Source organism: Salvia miltiorrhiza, chromosome 2 (assembly GCF_028751815.1).
Source record: "Salvia miltiorrhiza cultivar Shanhuang (shh) chromosome 2, IMPLAD_Smil_shh, whole genome shotgun sequence".
Classification (NCBI taxonomy): Eukaryota; Viridiplantae; Streptophyta; class Magnoliopsida; order Lamiales; family Lamiaceae; genus Salvia; species Salvia miltiorrhiza.
In genome coordinates this window covers 47,187,422-47,208,784 of record NC_080388.1, presented here as the reverse complement: position 1 = coordinate 47,208,784, position 21,363 = coordinate 47,187,422, and the positions used below count along the sequence as shown (strand labels likewise).

Sequence of the window (21,363 nt, the reverse complement as noted above, 5' to 3'; positions counted from 1 at the left end):
CATTTAAGGTGTAGAATACTTATTGTACATGGGAGGAGGTCGATGTAGAAATCTCTTCTCTCTCACTTTCACCATTATCGGACCAGTGATGAGAGTTCTTCCAGAATTTAGGGGTAAGAATTTGTGTCACAGAATTGGAGAAAATGTCTTCCGTGTTTCACTTTCACGCTTTTTTTGGAGAAAATGTCTTCAAAATATTTATACTTTTTGGCTATTCGGCCCGTAATTTTATCGAGTTGAAAATTTTCAGCTCTAACCCTTTTTGGCTGGATTGACGTACCTAGCCTTTGGGCAACCACGTTATACCTCGATCTAATGATATAATTTTTACACAAGGTTTTTTTTTTTTTTTAGCGGGAAGAAAGGTAATATATTAAGATAAATCATCTTTTACAATATCTTCCTACCATGAAGAGAAATTATCGGTTCAAACATGTGACTGAGAACTATGACTCGCGAAATTCGCAAGAGAATGAGGGACTCTATTAGCTGAACCAGACATAATCAATCTAGTTTTGAATGCGTCAAAAGTTAGATAACATAATTAACCGATCCTTTTGTTTATTCTGGTAGTTCCCTGACCTAATTTCTTTAAAGAGATCCTTAAATATATATATATATATATATATATATATTATTTTCCATTTACAGATTAATATAATCTGGAAGAGTGGCAGTGTAAATTAAATTATGATAACTGAGATAAAACAAATAAACAATAGGGCCGGATGGCCCTATTGAAGTTACAAACACAATTTTTATCCCGCAATTGAAAAAAACTAAATTTTGGCCATTTTTAAGCGGTATGACTAACATACCTTTTTAACCCGTCGGATCCTCGGATCCAACCCCAACCCGGTTCAAAATTCACTATTCACCCATGCATACACATACACTACACGTGATCCCAGTTTCCATCTCTCTCTCTCTCTCTCTCTCTCTCTCTCTCTATCTCTCTTCTACGTCAATGAAGAGCATAAATCGGTAGAGTACCGTCGTGATTCCAATTCCGGCGGCGTGTTTCCCTCTCTCTCTCTCTTCCGCGTCGATGAAGAGCAGAAATCGGTAGAGTACCGTTGTGATTCCAATTTCGCAGTCGTGCTTCCCTCCTCTCTCTCTCTCTCTCTCGCGCGCCGCTTTCGGCGAATTTGTAGTGATCCGACGAGTTTTGGTGCGAGATTTTGTTTATTTCTCGTTTGTTAATTTGTTTGTTTCATGTGTTTTATCTTCTTCACATCACGATTTCTTCATTCTATTGTTGTTGTTTCTGTATTTGTGCTGCACGTATGACACTTATGACACTATTAGTGCCATAAATGCCAAAAGGACCATTTTAAACACTTCCTTGTAGGGTTTAGATGCTCCATTTAGGGTTAAGATTATCCATTTATGATTTAGATGATTCATTTAGAGTTTTTTGTTTGTTTGTTTGTTTCATGTGCTTCATCTTCTTCATGTGTTTGTATGGCACTTCTGGCACTATTAGTGCCATAAGTGCCAAGAGGACCATTTTACTTGATTTTATTTTGAATTTTCGTTAGTACTTATGGCACTGATAGTGTTCATTAAAAAAAGAACATTTTTTTTTTCATTTTTCCGTACTTTTCAAACAAAACAATAATTGTTTCCGCTTCCCAAACAAAAAACGAATAATTGTTAAAAGACCTATATTAAAATAAAAGGTCATTTATGAATCTAATTAAAATTGCATTTTGTCAAGAAAATAAAAACCTATATTATGATGTCTTTAAAATTCTAAAAAAAAAATGACCTAAACATTTGATTTTGTCAAGAATATTATGAATCCCTTAAAGAAAATGATGAGAAATGTAAAGTTTCAAAAAAAATTAAGAGGTGGTCAACTGGGTGTACTGTACAATCGGGTTGCACCCTCACTTAAACTCTCATCAGCGCTCTGATTCGAACATATATCTAAACTCAAACTTTATAAATAACATTATTTTGAATGCGAGTCAACTCGATTGTACGGTACAATCGGTTGTACCAAAATTTTTATGAAAAATTAAATTACAGACATTCGATTTATAGAATTCAAATACAATCTGGAAGAGAAATTAAATTCTGATAACTGAGATAAAGCAAATTTGGCAAAGTTGGGCGCCATTATAAACGTTAATATTTAACTTGTTAAATGCAATATACCATTTTACATTAATTCCATCACGAAGAAAAGTAAGTATATAAATATCATTATGAATATGACCTATTATATCAAATTTTCTGATAACAATCCAAACTCAAGAATCTAAGTAATCAACACATTTGACCAGCGTGCTCATACTGAAATCAAGCTTGAATATGCGATATTACACGTATATAATTCCATAAACAATATGCACGACTCAAAACCAAAATGTCAAAAATCTGAATATTCATGGAGATCTCAATATTATGTGTGCAAAAAACCTCTATTTAAACTCAAAACCACCACTAACTCCAAACCACCGCAAAACCTAACCATGAAAACCCCATCCCTCCTCTCCCTCTTCCTCATGGCCATGGCGGCCCTCCTCGGCCCCTCCATGGGCGACAAACAAACCCAAGATCTGATCAACAGAGTGTGCCGGCAGACCTCGGACCCGGCATTCTGCAGCGGCATTCTAAGCAGAAACCTGCCGACGCCGAGTGTGGACCTGGGTGGGCTGACGAGGCTGACGGTGAGCCTGTCGCTGAGTTACGCGACGGACACGCTGAGCTTCATAAAGACGTCGGAGGCGGCGGAGAGGAATCCCAACGTGAAGGAGCAGTACACAGTGTGCCAAGGGAATTACGAGAAGGTGGTGGGGTTCATGAAGGGGGCGGACTACGACGCCAAGAGAGGGGATTTCAAGCCCATGGTGACGCTGCTGCAGTCGTGCAGCAAGCCCATCATACTGTGCCAGAACGCCATAGCCAGGCTTGTGCCGCAGATGCTTGAGAAGAATAGATTAATGAGGGTTCTGCTTACCATGGGCCTTTATGAAGGAAATAATTTGTAGATGCATTATCAAATTAATTAATAATTAATATTTTAGTATTTGATTTTGCAATTGGTACGTACGTTGTTTTTTCATCAATTTGGTGGAGTTGGATTTAAATAAAATTCGGGATTTAAAACTTATAAGAAAGGTAAATCCGGAAAAATCACCAACTTTAGTATAATTACGCAACTTTATAAGTATAGGCAACCGATTTTTATTTGGGTTAATTGTCGAATAATACAAGATCTTTTCAGCTAATTAAAAGAAAAGTAAACTATAGTAATTTCTGAGAAAAAGAGTAAACGAGAGAGAACTACATATATATATATATATATAACTAAATAAACCTTCCTTAAAGATTACTTTTGGGAATGGGGAAACAGTGAACAGGGATGAAGGATAAGGTTAGGCATGTAGTAGCATCGGACATCGGAGCTAACCTTGTGAGAGAAAATTTTCAAATTTTATGATCAGTTTCATTATCTTTCTGACTCTAATAGATATATATCACTAAGGTAAATTACTTTACACATTTATTCATGGGATTTTGGCAAATAACACTACACGAAAACACACTCCCTGTGACCGCTTTTAACGATCGAAAATATTGATCTTTAAAATAGCTGAAGTAACGACCGAAAACTAAATAATAACGACCGATTTTATTAATTTAAGATGGCTTTATTTATTTTGTTACTAACGACCGAAATAAACGGTCGTTAACAACTTGCGACCGTTTCAACGACCGTATTTCGATTGTTAGTCAATTGTTTTAATTTTTGATTTAATTTTAATATTACGATCGTTTCTAAATGTCGTTAAAATTACCATTTTAAATATTTTTTTTATTTTTGGTTTACACTAACGACCGTTATTTAAACGGTCGTTAAATTTAAAAATAAATTTATTTTAAATAATAAATAATGACCGTAAATCGATCGTTACCTAATTAAAACTAAAAACAAAATATATTTTTTTAACGACCGTATTAAAACGGTCGTTATCTGAAGTATTATCAAGTTTAATTAGTTTTTAACGACCGATATAGTTTATATATCATAGTTTATATATCGATCATTAGATATCGAATTATTAAAATATTTAATTAATTAGTTAACGACCGATTTTTCGATCGTTACTTCAAATAAAGGTCGTTACTGTAGCGGATTATATTTAGGGTTTTGACCTTGCTTTGTCATTTCGCGATTTCACCCCAAATTCCGAACCTCCGCACCGATTTTGATGACGCCCTCCGCCACCACCGCGCCGCTCGTCGATTCTGCCATCACAGTTTTCGGTCGCTGCGTTTTTAACGACCGTTTTTCACGGTTTAACGATCAAATTTTCGGTCGTTAGAGCCATGTTTTTTTGTAGTGTAAAATCAAGAATTATTTTGAACTTGCAATTTTAACGTGATTTTTGAAGTGTGACAAATTAAATCACCACCTTTTCAATTTTTACAATTTCGTCCCCTCAATTTTTTTCCGGTCATCGGATTGTTGAGTTGGAATTTATGTGGATTAGTTCGCCGTCGGATTGTTGAGTTGAAGTTTACGTGGATTAGTTCGCCACATAATATTCATGTTACAACATTGTTTTCTATAAAATTGCTGAATATTGAAAATTATGGTGCAAACACACAATATAATCTCTTTATAACTTGGAGAAACTTATAATTGAAATTGTACAAAACAGGATTGTCTTTACTAATCCACGTAAGCTCCAATTAATTCAACACTCTGCCGATCCAAAAAAAAATTGAGGAGATGGAATTGCAAAAATTGGAAAGATGGTGATTTAATTCGCCACACTTTAAAAGTCATGTTAAAATTGCAAACTCGATATAATTCATGATTTTATTTATCAAAACTCCTTTATTAATTCATAGGGTAAATTACTTTTAATCCTCTAACTGCCACCCCTTTCTTACACTCAGCAAAATATCATAGAAGAGAATTTGATCAATGTGGTAAACTTAGACTGATAATGTTAGCAATATTAATTGTGTATTAGAAGAGAAATTGGTCATTTGAGCTGCATTAATGATAATACACCTCCCCGACAAGAACTTTTTTAATTCTCTTCTGTCATCTTTAAGTTTAAAACTTTAAGGATTCATTGTTTCTTTCATAGAAGATTTTATCCATAAAGCACGGTAAATATTTCTAGATGGTCCATGACTAGTCACACTTAAGTTATTGGGGAAACTTCATACTGTCATACACATAGATCTTGATCAGAAACTAATTTTAAGACAAATACATGACTAGTTTCCTCTCATGCATAGAATAGTCATCTACTCCCTTCGTCTCACTCCAATAGGCTCATTTTTCTTTTTGAAATGTCCCATTCCAATAGGCTCATTTTCCTTTTTGGGTAAAAAAGTTATACTTAATTGGTGTGGACCACACCACTTTACTACTAAAAAATAAGTTTTCTTAATCTCCATGTCCAAAAGAAGTGAGTATATTGGAGTGGGACGCATGGAGTAATAGAAAACAGAGTTTCCCAGCATATATAACATAAGGGCATTGCAGCTGGAGTACCAGAAATAAGAAGCATTTGATCTTATGATTTAAAATATTTCCATGTTACTACTTCAATCAAACACTGCATCTATATTGCAAAATATATGTATCACCTAAAAATCCCTACTTCTTCATTTACTGTAGTAACTGGGATAAATGACTGAAATGAAAAATATGTGAAACTTGAAACACATCACCTCACCGTGCATTGTCCATGTCTTTGGTTCCAAGTTTGTTCTTAATTTCTATTCATCTATCTCAGCGCAAAGTTTCTACTTCTTTTCATGGGTGTACGAACCAGAATATGAATTGATTTAGCAAACAATAATTGGTAGATCATCCATAATTAAATTTCTTTTCCTGTTCCTAATTAGCATGCACTCTGAAGAGAAAAAGTGGTAGAAATTCATTACATTTACACATAATTACGAATTATCCGACATGATTTTCTAATGTATCCAACGCCACCTACAAAATATATATAATTTTTTATTTAAGAAATATCATATCTCAGATCAAATTTGAATTTATAATTATTGAGCTATATATAACCTTTAATGTACTCAGAAAAAGCATTATCATAATTAAAAATATTATAGGCATATAGATAACAAATACGAAATCATGCATCCCTAAAAAAAAGTACTCCTACTTACTATAATTAGAAAAAAGTGTTGGAATTGTGTTAAAAATGAAAGTGGGGATTTTTGTCCCACATTGGTTTTGCTATCAAAGTAGGTGGAGACCCTTAGGCTATTTAAGGAGTTCCAAGGTCTTTGATACAATTGCACCAATCACTACCTTTAGTCTTGTGATTACTTCTAGTTTGAAATTCCTTACTCTTTGTTTTAGAGGGGTGAGAGGTTTTCAAAGACTTGTAAGAGTGTAGTGGTTGTGAGTCGAGAGTGTGAGAAATACTGTGTGATTGTAGAAATTTATCATATAGTAATTTTTCAGTGGGTCGTGGTTTTTTCTCCGGATTTGGAGTTTCCACGTTAAATTCTTGTGTTGTTAAATTGTGTCTAGTTTTATTCTTATTTCTTGCTTCTACCAAGTTTGGATGGGGAACTGATTTCCCAACAATTGGTATCAGAGCCAGGTTGAGGTCTCTTGATATTCCAAGTATGCTCTGTGGTTGCAGCATTGTCTGATCTTCCACATCAGAAAGGATTTCTTGAGAAAGATCCGGGCGGGGGTGTCTCTTGCGAGACGGCTGTTCATTTTGGTGGAGAAGCGGTACGTCAAGTCAACTTCAAGTCCAAATGAAGTTCGACGTGGAGAAATTCGATGGAATAATAAATTTTGGCTTGTGGCAAGTGCAAGTCAAGGATGTGCTGATACAATCTGGGTTACACAAGGCCCTGAAAGGAAGTCCTGGTGCAGTCAAAAAGCCCGGTGCAGATGATGACGCAAACAACAAGTCCGGTATGAGTGATGAAGATTGGGAGGATCTGGATCTGAAGGCGGCAAGCACAATTCGTCTCTGCTTGGCCAAGAATGTACTTGCAAATGTACATGGGATTTCGAGTGCGAAGGAGCTTTGGGAAAAGCTGGAAGCTCTGTACCAAGCAAAAGGCATCTCGAATCGGTTGTATTTGAAGGAACAATTTCATACCTTACGGATGGATGAAGGTGTGAAGATTTCAGATCACTTGAGTATTCTCAATGGCATTATCTCTGAACTGGAGAGTATTGGAGCGAAAATTGAAGATGAGGATAAGGCATTGAGACTCATCTTGTCTCTTCCACGTTCCTATGAACACATGAAGCCAATATTAGTTTATGGGAAGGAAACTCTGGTCTTTGCTGAAGTCACGGGCAAACTTCTTTTGGAAGAAAGAAGGCTGATGAGTGAAGGACGTCCTTCATCGGAAAATTCAGCAATGGTGGCCTTTAGCAGAGGGAGGAAGAAAGACTCCAAGGGCGTTGTTTGTTGGAGGTGCGGAAAACCCGGCCATACGAAGCGAAACTGTCCAGGTGGAGCTTGTCAAGGTGGAGCGGATTCGGCAGAAAGCTCCGAACGAGCAGCTAACATCGTGTTTGATGATGTCCTTTGAGGACATGAATATCCTTATGGCATGTCCAATGGCCATGATAGAGGATGTGACGATGTTAGTTGGACCACATGTGCATGGTTTTTTGGCATGGATGCAGGTGTGTGGTGAAAAGTATGTCGATGGCTGATGACTTCTAGGAGGGCCAAAAGCTAGAAGGTTGCACCAAAATTTCAGCAAGGTTTTTTCGACATGTGCCGAAGTAAAATTCTTAGAATGGTTTATTCTAAGTGTTCTACTCATTTGGTGGAGTAGGTTTATTCTCTTTTGAGGATGATGGTTCTTTGTGATAAGAATCATAATTGTCGGTGAAGACAATGGTGTTTTTTCTTTCATTTTTAACAAGGTGGAGATTGTTGGAATTGTGTTAAAAATGAAAGTGGGGATTTTTGTCCCACATTGGTTTTGCTATCAAAGTAGGTGGAGACCCTTAGGCTATTTAAGGAGTTCCAAGGTCTTTGATACAATTGCACCAATCACTACCTTTAGTCTTGTGATTACTTCTAGTTTGAAATTCCTTACTCTTTGTTTTAGAGGGGTGAGAGGTTTTCAAAGACTTGTAAGAGTGTAGTGGTTGTGAGTCGAGAGTGTGAGAAATACTGTGTGATTGTAGAAATTTATCATATAGTAATTTTTCAGTGGGTCGTGGTTTTTTTTCCGGATTTGGAGTTTCCACGTTAAATTCTTGTGTTGTTAAATTGTGTCTAGTTTTATTCTTATTTCTTGCTTCTACCAAGTTTGGATGGGGAACTGATTTCCCAACAAAAAGGAAAAAATTAAGAAAACCCTAATCAAACTTGAGATTCTTGGTGACGTTGTTCTTCTTGAGAAATATCTTCAAGCGACCTGCCTTTAGGCTCCGGCACCAAGAATGTGGCGAGCAAGCCCAGCATATTAATCCCGGCCAATATAAACAGCGAATTCCTTATCCCAATCCCACTAGGGTATCCAGCATCCGTCTTCCTCCCGTCTTGATTCTGCGCTGCGTACAAGAACCCGAACGCCCCCACGATGGCCCCCGCCTTCCCCGCCGCCGCCGATATCCCGTGACACGTCGACCGCAGCCTCGCCGGGAATATCTCCGCAGCCACAATGAAGGTGGTGCTGTTGGGCCCGAAATTCGCGAAAAAGAAGGTCAGCGCGTACATCACCAGAAATCCCGCCTTGTTCAACGTCCAGTGGTGGTACGGAACGGCCAGCGCCACCATGAACACCGTCATCAGCAAGAATCCCTGCGCTTGGATCCAGAAGCGCCCTATCCTGTCGATCAGCGCCACCGTCGCCCAATACCCCGGCACGGTGCCGCAGAGGGCGATGAGGAACTGGGCTAGTGAGATCTTGAACACCTCGTCGAGTGCGCTCATCGTCTTGGCCGCCGGCAGCCACCCCACGGCGGTGAAGATCTCCTTCTGGAAGAGGTTCTGGCTGTAGTAGGTGATGTCGATCAAGAACCACGCGCTCGCCGTTCCGATCAAGTGGACCCCGTGCCGCCAGAGGAACTCCTTGGATATGAGGCCGAATGAATTTTTATCAGACTCCGACTCCGACTCCGGCGCCGCCGCTTCGATTCCAACCTTCAAGACCTTCTCCATGTCCCGGCACGCCTTCTCCGTGTCCTTGGCGACCAGGGCAGTGTACCTGGCGGTCTCCGGCAGCTTCATCCGCCAGTAGTACGACAGCACCGCCGGGAGGGCACCGAGCATCAGGACAATCCGCCACACGTAGTCGGCCTCAGGCGGGGTGGACCCCACCGGATCCACCGAGTAGGGTGGGGCAGCCACGCAGACGCGGAACGCCGCCGAGACGGCCATGCCGACCAGACCGCCAGTGAGGATGCCGAATCCCTGCATGGCGAAGACGGCGGCGATAAAGGAGCCGCGGGTCTTCTTGTTGGCGTACTCGGCCATGATGGTGGCGGAGAGGGGGTAGTCGCCGCCAATGCCGAAGCCGAGCCAGAAGCGGAAGAAGCAGAGGGTGGCCATGACGGATTTGGGGGAGCTGCCGAAGGAGAGGCCGGAGGCAATGGAGCAGAAGGCCATGATCACGAGTGTGAGGCCGTAGACTTTCTTGCGCCCGAGCCTGTCGCCGAGGAGGCCGAAGAAGAGCTGGCCGAGGAGGGTGCCGCAGAGGGCGACGCCGTTGACGGCGGCAGCGACGGAGGGCGGGAGGACGCCGGGCTTGGGGGAGGAGGGGACGTGGTAGTAGATGCGGCCGAGGAGCTTGGTGAGGAGGGAGATGCAGAAGAGGTCGTAGGCGTCGGTGAAGAACCCCATGCCGGAGACGATCACCGCCTTGTAGTGGTACCATTGCGTTTTCGATGAATCCAGCGTCGCTAGAACGCTGCCGCCGCTGCTCGCCATTAGAGATATCTCTGATTATGATATTTGGTATTTGGTGGCGAACTGCTGTGCCTATCTATCTATATATATAGGATTGAAGAGGTTATTTTGATATGGATTAGGATTGAATCACAATCTTATTCGGAGATTAGTTGTGATCTTGGATATGAGGAGATCATCAGATTCATATGTATGTTGGACACTATTTTCCTTTTTATTTTTTATTTTTTTTCTTCCCAAGCATTATTACATTTATTTATTTAAATTATCTCATCCCATATCGACATTTTATGATATTTCACGAAATCAAAACTTAAATATAAAAGGTGTTTTTTACTCTCCTCACATTTATTTAATGGAGTGACTTTATAAATAGTTTTTACTTTGAGCTTAATTATAGGTTAGATAATCTGATCACAAATCTCAATGAAATCAAAAACTCTTAAATTAAATTGTTTATTCAAAAAACAAATCTCAAAATTAAATTAATATCTAAATTTTATAAATATTTTTTTTGTTCGAGCTTTACTTATATTAGGTTGTCTCACGAATTTTAATGAGTTTCAAACTAGCTATAAATTTGGGGATGAGATCCAGTGTCCCACAATTTTGTGTGTGCCACTGTGTCCCATTCTTATATCTATTATTTTAAAAATATTTTTTATAAAAATAAAATTTATTATGATACTATGAATTATATTTAATTTTTATTTTAAAAAATTAATTTTTTTAAAAAGTATACACCATGACTTTGAATTTATTAACCTATTATTAACTAATAAAAGTGAAATTAAATTATAAAAAATAATTATATACCCTAAATTGATGGAATAAACCCTAGTTAATAATCACAAAATTAAACTAAAGCATATAAAGTTGAAATTGAAGAAAAAATATATAAGAAAATAAATAAAATTGAAAGTGGGACATAAAGTGTGGTACACTGAATCTCATTCCATAAATTTGCTCTAAATAATTTTATTATGTCTTATTTGATAATAATATATACTCCATATATATATATATATATAGGGTTGCATTCAATGACAACCACTCCCTTAGATAAAGAATGAAGACCAAATCAGGGCCATTCATCGAAAGTAAATCAACGAGCAGGATTAAATCATGTATTTAATTTTTAAGCAATTAAATATTGTTGATTAAACATTCTTTTCGTGCAAAAGGTCAAATGAGTAAACTACAATTTCATCGAATTGATACTGTTTAGCATATCCCACAAATTCCTCAATTCCCATTCTTGGGACTGATCTATTTCGATAGAATGTAGAAAAATTCTAGGTTTTTAACAAAAATTTTCATCAACGATTCAATTTACGAAAATATTGCTGAAATTGCTAATTGTCGTTCTAGCAAAACGCCGCCGCTGAGGGATTTTTTCTTGGTTTCGATATCGCGATTGTCGAAGTCCGTAGAAGACGACGAATTGGATTGGATCTGAATTTATCTCTGCCGGCGACGAACACCCATCTTATATGGTAAAGCTCATTTTCGTTTAATACATGAAGATCCACCCCCTTTCGTTTAATACATGAAAAACCCATTTTTCGGGGTTCAATATTGAGGTTGTCGAAACTAGCAAAAGTCGACGAATTGTAACCCTGCTCAATTTATCTTCGCTTTCAATAAGCACCCACCTTGCGTTTGTTAAATGAATATCATTTTTTCGTAGTTTACTGTTCGCTATTATTTTCACCACGCCGCAAGTATACGGTGTAGTTGCAACATAGGGAAGCAAGGTCGTATTCCACAAGGATTAGTAGTCAAATTCTAGTGATTACCTTAAGTCATTATGCTAGAGCTATTTAGACTAAACAAGGAGGTGAGTGGTTTGATTAACTAACAAATTCAAAGACAAAATAAGAACAATCAAATAAAGTGGATTAATTAAGTGATGAAGGTGGTTTAGGGATTAGGCAACGATGGATTAGCAATGGACTTCAATTAGCTCAATATTAGTCTTGATATTCCTATTTATCTAGAGTGATCTCCCCACTAGTTCTAGCCCCCTCCCGGACGACTAAAACTGTAGATTACGGGTCATAGTTGCCGTCCCCGGTCAACTTCTAACCTATAACTCCCAAGAGCACAAATGATCGGTAAACTCTCACCCAACTCTCAACCTCCCGGTTTATTGAGTCAATATGTTTCAAGCTCCTAATCTATTATGATTATCCTCTCCCGATTCAAATCACAAATTAGAAATGCATAGAAAGTGGCCAACAATCCATACAAGAATTAAAGCTAGGGCTTGAAAAGATAATAACAAGGAAATAATCAATACATATATTAAGCATAATAATCAATCCATCACATCATCCATGAGCCTAATCCCCAAACCAATGGGGGATTTTATCCAAACATGTTCACAAACAACAAATCAAAATCAAAGAAATACATAAATGAAAGAGAGAGTAAGAAGTGACAAATCCTATTAATGAGCTTTCTTCAATCTTCTCTCCTCTTCAATGCCTTCAATCTTGGTAAAAAGATGTGGTAATGGAGGCTAGGGTTTGGTGTGAATGAATTGGGGAAGATGGAAATGGGTGAGTATGAGGTTGGGGAAGATGAATAATGTGAGGAAAAGGGGGAGAAAGGGGTGAAAAACCCGACTGGGGCCCACTTGGGGAGGCTCCGCCCTTTTCCCGCGGTCCTGGCCCGCGCCCGCGGCCGGCAAACGTGGGGGAGAGTCAGGGGACCCGCGGTCCCGCCCCGCGGCCGCGGGTGGTGACCGCGGGTGTCTCCTGGAGTCGAGGCAGCTGACCCGCGGTCCCACCCCGCGGCCGCGGGTGGTGACCGCGGGGTACTGGGCGTATTGCGCAGGCCGCTCGTTTTGCTCCGTTCTCCCTCGTCCGGACTCGGATTTGGTCGCCGTTTGCGCTCACGGATTCCTCTCGAGACGTACTTCAATCTCATATCTTCAAAATCCTCCAATTAATCATTGATGGTTCCTGAAATTACTCCAAAACTACACCAAGATATCAAATCTTCATAAAACTAAATATTCGGGCACAAACAAGCATTCACAAGCAAAACATGAAGGGAAATGACAACAAAACATGTGGAATTGAGGTACGAAAACCATGTTTGTCAACCCCCCAAACTTAAAGTGTTGTTTGTCCCCAAACGACGAAGAGAAGAGAAATAAAAGTAAACAAACATGTAAGCATGAATTGGTGTCATTTCAAGGGCTTCAACAATTTTTCAAAAAATCTTTAAAAAGTGTATCACAAGTAGAAATGCATTCCAAGAAATCACAAGTGATGAAGAGTTCAATATTATGGCCTCCAAGCTTGAATCCTCACAAATGTGGATGTTTCAATGATGCACTCAACTCTCAAGTGTTTAGATTGGACGTGTTTGCACTCAAATTGAACCATGTATGCAATCTACCATAGGCTTGCCATTTATCCTAACTCTCTATACTTCAATGTGTTATAAATAATGATCAACAAGGGCTTTCATAAGGTTGTAATGAGGGCTCTTTGGTGAGGTGAGGTGTTTTTAGGCAAATGACTCATATCCCACAATCTAACAATCACAATGAACAAGTCAAATTCACCATTTCTCTTTTTTAATCAATCAAAAACCAATATCCCCACATTTCTTCTTTTCACCCTTAGTGATACTTATCATGATATGATTCAAAAGGCAAATCACTCCCCTTTATGCTCTTTTATTCACATTCATTTTCATTTCTTTTTCTTTTTGAGCTCATAGGGGATTAGTGATTTTCACACAATCAAAGCTTGATAAGCAATTTCAATCATTTCCCAAACTTTTTTTTCTTCATCAAATCAACCACTAACACTCTAAGTTCTACCCCTTTTTCATTGGTTCATTCAAAGAAAGGCTACAAGGCACAAAAGGGGTAAACTAGGATCATATGAGAATTTGGCACAATTGGGGTCAAGTGGCTAACAAAGATGGCCTTAAATCACTTCAATATTAACAACACATCTACTTTTATTTTCAAGAGAGGACTCATGGCAAGTTCTAGAGACCAACATACATGCTCAATCGATTTACACTCAAGAACAAAATGAGATTGTGATAATATGACAATCAATGGCTCAAATCTTACAAGCTCATTATCAAGTTCTTGGAGGCAAAACATTTAACTCACTTGTCACAAGTTCAAACTTTTCATGCATAATCCACAAGTGATACACACAATTTCTTTTCAAAAGCAACATTCATATCATAAGCCCAACACACATTTCATCCGACTCATGTTTTTCAACAATCAAGCTCAAAAACAAAAGACAAGGAAAAGCTCAAAAACAGAGACAAAATCTCATTATTCGAAAACTAAACTAACTAAATAAATAAACAACGGATAAACGAGATAAGTAACCCATCTTCACCCTCCCCCCAAACTTATTTCACACAAAGGAGAAATAAGTTTGGATGAAGGAGAAAATGGTTACTTGTCTCGTACTCACAAACGAGGTGGAGGCTTAGGCGGTGGCCATTTCTCATCAAATTTGCATGCTCCATCCACCGCGACCCAAAAATATGGTGGCTTTGCAATTCTTGAGACATCCCGGGCGTCATGGTAATCTCGTTCACCATCTAGAGTACCACCACACTCAAACAATTCCTTATTAGACAAATCAAAGTGAAAATCAAAAGATGAAGATAAATAAAAGTGAAAGAAGCAAGCCTTCATAGAATCGCCTGTGGCGAGGTAAGGATCGACAAAATTTTTGACTTTGCTTTCTTTAAAACTTGTGAAATCTTCATCCTTTTGGAATTGTAGAGGTTGTGTTGGAAAAGTTGGGCTCTCGACTTCAAGGGGTTTGGAGAATTGATCCTCATCTTCTTCATACTCTTCTTCAACTTCTTGAGGCTCTTCACTTAGCATTGGCATTTGTTCCTCATACAAGGTTCCATTTTGTAGGCTAATGGCCATGCACAAATCATCAATTCGCTTTTGATTTTCCATAGTGGTAGCCAAAGACCTTCTTTGCTCTTCTAGCATAACATCCGAGTTTGCTATACTTTTTTCTATCCAAGCTTGTGTAGCTATGAAGCATTGTAGAAGATCGTCTCTAACATTCGGATTCTCCTCTTGATAGTACCAATTATCCCCTTGAAAGCCTTCTTGAGTGAAATAAGAATTTTCATAATTCCAACTATTGAAGTGGTCCTCATACTCCAATGGCGATTGCCACTCTATGGCATTGCACCCCATGTCATAATACTCACCATAGGAAGGTGTTGGTTGGAAGGCTTCTTGGATGAATGGTTGCCTACAATTTCTTTTTGCTTCTAAAACTCGCAACTTAAGTTGCATCATCGCCAATTGTAGTTCGAGTTGCTCAACCAACTCATTCCTTCCATCATCCATTTAATATTTTTGGTGTTGTTTAATAATTTTCTTTTTCATCACCCTACCAACCAACAAAAACAACGAGTCAAAACAAATATCTTAAGATAGAAAACAAAAATAAATCAAGTAAAATGTCTAAAGTAGTTAAACACAATGATTCAAAATATCACAAGTAATCAAACTAAACTAATCCCCGGCAACGGCGCCAAAAACTTGTTCGCTATTATTTTCACCACGCCGCAAGTATACGGTGTAGTTGCAACATAGGGAAGCAAGGTCGTATTCCACAAGGATTAGTAGTCAAATTCTAGTGATTACCTTAAGTCATTATGCTAGAGCTATTTAGACTAAACAAGGAGGTGAGTGGTTTGATTAACTAACAAATTCAAAGACAAAATAAGAACAATCAAATAAAGTGGATTAATTAAGTGATGAAGGTGGTTTAGGGATTAGGCAACGATGGATTAGCAATGGACTTCAATTAGCTCAATATTAGTCTTGATATTCCTATTTATCTAGAGTGATCTCCCCACTAGTTCTAGCCCCCTCCCGGACGACTAAAACTGTAGATTACGGGTCATAGTTGCCGTCCCCGGTCAACTTCTAACCTATAACTCCCAAGAGCACAAATGATCGGTAAACTCTCACCCAACTCTCAACCTCCCGGTTTATTGAGTCAATATGTTTCAAGCTCCTAATCTATTATGATTATCCTCTCCCGATTCAAATCACAAATTAGAAATGCATAGAAAGTGGCCAACAATCCATACAAGAATTAAAGCTAGGGCTTGAAAAGATAATAACAAGGAAATAATCAATACATATATTAAGCATAATAATCAATCCATCACATCATCCATGAGCCTAATCCCCAAACCAATGGGGGATTTTATCCAAACATGTTCACAAACAACAAATCAAAATCAAAGAAATACATAAATGAAAGAGAGAGTAAGAAGTGACAAATCCTATTAATGAGCTTTCTTCAATCTTCTCTCCTCTTCAATGCCTTCAATCTTGGTAAAAAGATGTGGTAATGGAGGCTAGGGTTTGGTGTGAATGAATTGGGGAAGATGGAAATGGGTGAGTATGAGGTTGGGGAAGATGAATAATGTGAGGAAAAGGGGGAGAAAGGGGTGAAAAACCCGACTGGGGCCCACTTGGGGAGGCTCCGCCCTTTTCCCGCGGTCCTGGCCCGCGCCCGCGGCCGGCAAACGTGGGGGAGAGTCAGGGGACCCGCGGTCCCGCCCCGCGGCCGCGGGTGGTGACCGCGGGTGTCTCCTGGAGTCGAGGCAGCTGACCCGCGGTCCCACCCCGCGGCCGCGGGTGGTGACCGCGGGGTACTGGGCGTATTGCGCAGGCCGCTCGTTTTGCTCCGTTCTCCCTCGTCCGGACTCGGATTTGGTCGCCGTTTGCGCTCACGGATTCCTCTCGAGACGTACTTCAATCTCATATCTTCAAAATCCTCCAATTAATCATTGATGGTTCCTGAAATTACTCCAAAACTACACCAAGATATCAAATCTTCATAAAACTAAATATTCGGGCACAAACAAGCATTCACAAGCAAAACATGAAGGGAAATGACAACAAAACATGTGGAATTGAGGTACGAAAACCATGTTTGTCATTTACATTATCTAATATATTTTGTGAACTGATGAACTGCAGTAATTAAATTTATTTTGACAATGGAATTTGATGAACGGATGAATCTATTTATTAGGCTATTAATCAGATGTAGTGATAATTGTCTGTTTACCTACTTTTTAAAAAAAGTATCGCTCTTATGGTTATGATGAAAATGTTTTAATGTTATTTTTCTGAATCCATGTTTTTTTTATAGCTATGGATTCACTGCGTCGAACTGATATTGTGGTACCAGGTAAATTCCAATGACATATCTATCTTTTTCGTGGAATATAATTTTTGGAAAATTAATACTTTTTTTCAATATAACAACCAAAAACCTCAAAAAAACAATTCTACTCGTGTTCATCATTAAAGTTCAAAAAGTATCATGTAAATTGTGATTAACTGTATTAATTTGTTCAAATGATATAATGGTTATGTTACTAGTGCATACCATTTGTTCAAATGATATAACGGTTATGCTCAAATATATTTATGCATACCATTTGTTCAAATGATATAATGGTTATGTTCAAATATATTTATGCATACCATGTTGTGTTCATAGTGCAACATGTTATTATATTCATTATGTTAAACATTATGCCTGATGCTGACTTATGCAATCTGCCAGATGATGGACTTGATATTGTTGATTCTTACCTCAACGATGTAATTTCTACAGGATGCACTTTTTAAATTGTGGCCAAGCATGTATTAACTTTGTGATTATATCTAAGAAAACGAAAAATGTATGTGGTATAGGAAGATGATATATTTCAGTTATCGAATGACTGCAATGTTGAAGAAAAAGAGGTGGCTAATTTGTTCTTCAATATACATATTGAATATTTTCCCATATTGAGCAATCATGTTTGTAACTTTGAGCAGAACGTTCAAGTTGAAAATGTTAAAGAACAAGCAAGTGAACTCGACCATGTCGTCGTAGATTTCATGATGCAGGGTGATGCTACGATTACGTCTGCTAATGTGTGTTGTGCTGAGGAGAAAGAACCTGTTAGTTTGGTGATCATTTCAGATACTCACTATTCTCGCATTGTTATATATACTTCAATTTTATTCTAAATATTTTATGTTCGTCATCTAGATAGGATGTTCAACAAAATTTATCAAACGAACCAGCCATTGAACGTGACGACGTAGTTCAGTGTTCAGTTGTGCAGAAGGGCAAGGATAAGGTTTGTATTCGTTTCCTTTTAATGTATTTTTTATATCCTTCTGTTAAAAGCTATATTGTTCTAATACAAATATAATGGAATCAGGTTATAGTAGGGGAAATCAGTAAAAGGAACTAGGCCGATACGAAAATCACAAAAGGGTAAATATCTGGCATCGTTGTTTTGCATATATATAAACTTATGTGTATTTTTATAGCAACCAAAAATTGTTTGCAGGTGAAGAATCAAGCAACAGTTGAGATGGATACTGAATCAAAAGCTGGGTTTAAGGAGCAAGAAGGGGTAAAATATAAATATGTTAGGAGGTCTAGGAAGTAGTTTGATATGATTGTATCATAAATAATTATTTTGTGCAGCAGGTAATCGGTGAAACATTAAGCCTATCATAAATATTGTGTTTACCCTTGTGCATGGTTGACGATGATGTATGTGGTTCAAGGTTTCAATTCATGGAATGCAGGATATAGATAAGCATGATGTCTCCAACACTGGTGTGCCATTAGGTGATATGCAATAAATGATGAAATCAGTATTTACTTGAATAAAAATTGCAAGAATAATATTAACTGCTTATTAATGGATTTGAAAATAGCTTACATTTTTGTTTTGTTGTGTAGATCGAACGAGTGGAGTCAATCGCTACAAGTGAAGGGACGACATTTAAAGACGTTCATGAGTGATTGTTTTACGAGTTGGAATGGATACAAGCGCATACTCTATTGTTAAAGAGTTGTGTATACCATACATTGAACTTGAAGTTTTTATATCGAACATATGAATATATTATAATGAACATAGTTCGCTGTCGGGTATGATCATGTTGATACCATCTGAAAAAAAGGGTTCATTAAATATAACATATATGTTCGACGTATAGCATTTACAGTTCAACACAACTGCAAATAACATGTATCATACCGATGACTATACAAAAACCATAGTTTTTTCTAACATGTATCGAAGTAATATCTTTTTTATGAACATATCGGTGAATAATATTTTTCTACGAACATATAGTTGAGCATTAATTTTTATACGAACGTAATAATGAACATAAGCATTGTTTACGAACATACATACTTATGATCTAATGAATACGAAAAAAATACATATATTCAGAAACTGAACATTACGCACCATTTTTGGGTGCAACCCTTGCTAAAAACAAGTATAAATGAATACCACAGTACATTTATTATTATGAAGGTAATACTTATTGCATTATGCAAGAGTTATATTATCAAGAACAACATGAAAATGGAGAACAATATCAAAATCCATTTGAATATTCTAGTTTGTTTCTTCAAATACTTTATTTTTGCAGACAACAATTCATTCTCTCTAACAACATTTAAATATCATCCCAACAACATTTAAATATCATCCGTCAATGAATGTAAATGTTCATTTGTTTTTCAATGAACATAACAGGTGAACATTAGTATGTTCATTTGTTATTCTACGAACAAATCGACGAACATTATTATGTTCATTTATTTTTCTACGAACGTACCGACGAACATTAGTATGTTCATTTATTTTTCTACGAACATATCTACGAATAAAAGGGTTTAGAGGTGAGAGTTGGGGAAGGGCAGGAGGCGTCTGCCACGGCGGCGGTGCCACTGTCACAGCGCCGCTCAAGCTGTGTTGTTGACAGACGAAGTGGCAATAGGCGGCGTCCTCACCGGAGGAGCAGGGCCGGTGACGGTGATGCCAGATTTGGAAAAGGGAGGCGGCTGGGCGGAGCTGCGGTCGACGCCATCACGCTCGCCGCCGCCGAATCCACAAAATGCCGAAGATGGGGTTTTCAGAATCCCCATTGCCAGTCCAACAATGGGGGAATCGTTGGTTATATCGATTAGGGCAGACCGATCTTGCTGCTTCTTCTGCATCGATGATTTCTCAGTTTTCTATAATTGAGTGGTAAATTCTAGAGCATATTTCGGGATTCTCAGTTGAAGATGAAAGATACTACAAAGAAGAAAGTCTTTTTTGCCCTTATTCCACATAAAAATCGAAAGTCAATCGGTCAATATGCAACAAATTTAATAAGAATTTAAAAATCTAAGAAAAGGACGTCCGTTTGATTTTAGTAGATCAATGGCCTTGATTTGGTCTTCGTTCTCTACATAGGGGAGTGGTCTCTATTGAACTCTCCCCTATATATATATATATATATATATATATATATATATAAATAGGGAGAGGTTCAAGAAAGAACCATATATATATATATATAGGGGCGCGCTCCAGTGAGACCCCATATTTTTCGTGAAACACTAGGACAATGAATAAGACATATAATACTAATGAACAAAACGTATATCTAATGAACAAGATGTATATACTGATGAAAAATAAAATTTAAAAAATTCGTAATGAATAAGACATATATACTGATGAACAGGGCCGTATATACTGATGAACAATGCAGTATATACTGATGAATAACAAAATTTAAAATATTCTGCTCCCTCCAGGATTCGAACCCTGCGAAAAAAAATCACCCTCCAGATACAATATCAGCCATAGGATTGATAAAATAAACGCACCAGATCGTGCCCTAGATCTCATTAAAATTAGGGGGTCTCATTGGAGCGGCCCCCTATATATATATATATATATATATATATATATATATATATATATATATGGTTGGGATCTATGAAGAAGTAACTATATTTCGTTCTGAATAAGTCAATAAATTTACCGAATAAATCACGCGACCGCACGAATAGTTATTTTACTGAATAAACACGTACATTTTTCGTTCATGCGCTCGCGTGATTTATTCAGTAAATGTATTGAGTTATTCAGCCTTCGTTGTTTCCTTCTACATTTAGCATTCTTTATTGATCCATTCCCTATATATATATATAGGGTGCGGTTATAGTGAGAACCACAATTATCGTGAGAACATAAGAACCAATAAAATTACTGCATCTGCTATACAAATTAATGCATCCGCTATTAAATTTAATGCATCCGAAAAAAATAAATTTTTTGCTCCCTTCAGGATTCGAACCCAGCACCTGCATCCATCCACCAAGATGATGCATCCACCGTAGATCTTGATGATCGAATGACTTAAAATGGTTCTCCGTTCTTATTTTATTAGTGGTTCTTATTTGAACCTCTCCCTATATATATATATAATGCCTGCAATTCGGTATACTAGTGTGTGATTTTTCTTAATGTGGTGAATTCATATATTCTTAAAATATGTTTACAAAATATTTGCATCAGTTAAATAATAAATTTTTGGGAGTTATAC

General features: G+C 37.8%; 2 protein-coding genes and 1 long non-coding RNA gene across 3 annotated transcripts; 2 read left to right on the top strand and 1 right to left on the bottom strand.

Moving 5' to 3' along the window:
- Positions 1-2,519: 2,519 nt before the first annotated feature.
- LOC131009624 (uncharacterized) lies at positions 2,520-2,999 on the top strand. Its single transcript, XM_057937038.1, has one exon. It carries the CDS (start codon positions 2,520-2,522, stop codon positions 2,997-2,999), a length of 480 nt encoding a protein of 159 aa, XP_057793021.1.
- A 5,333-nt stretch (positions 3,000-8,332) lies between these two features.
- On the bottom strand, positions 8,333-9,971 carry LOC131011764 (probable inorganic phosphate transporter 1-5). The gene has a single exon (XM_057939599.1). The coding sequence runs from the start codon at positions 9,921-9,923 to the stop codon at positions 8,355-8,357; it is 1,569 nt and encodes a 522-aa protein (XP_057795582.1). The 5' UTR covers positions 9,924-9,971; the 3' UTR covers positions 8,333-8,354.
- A 1,049-nt stretch (positions 9,972-11,020) lies between these two features.
- Positions 11,021-18,512, top strand: LOC131011763 (uncharacterized). Its single transcript, XR_009097102.1, has 6 exons — positions 11,021-11,398; positions 17,102-17,140; positions 17,779-17,904; positions 17,996-18,086; positions 18,171-18,226; positions 18,303-18,512. It is a non-coding gene; the product is annotated as an uncharacterized LOC131011763 (long non-coding RNA).
- The last annotated feature ends 2,851 nt before the right edge of the window (positions 18,513-21,363 follow it).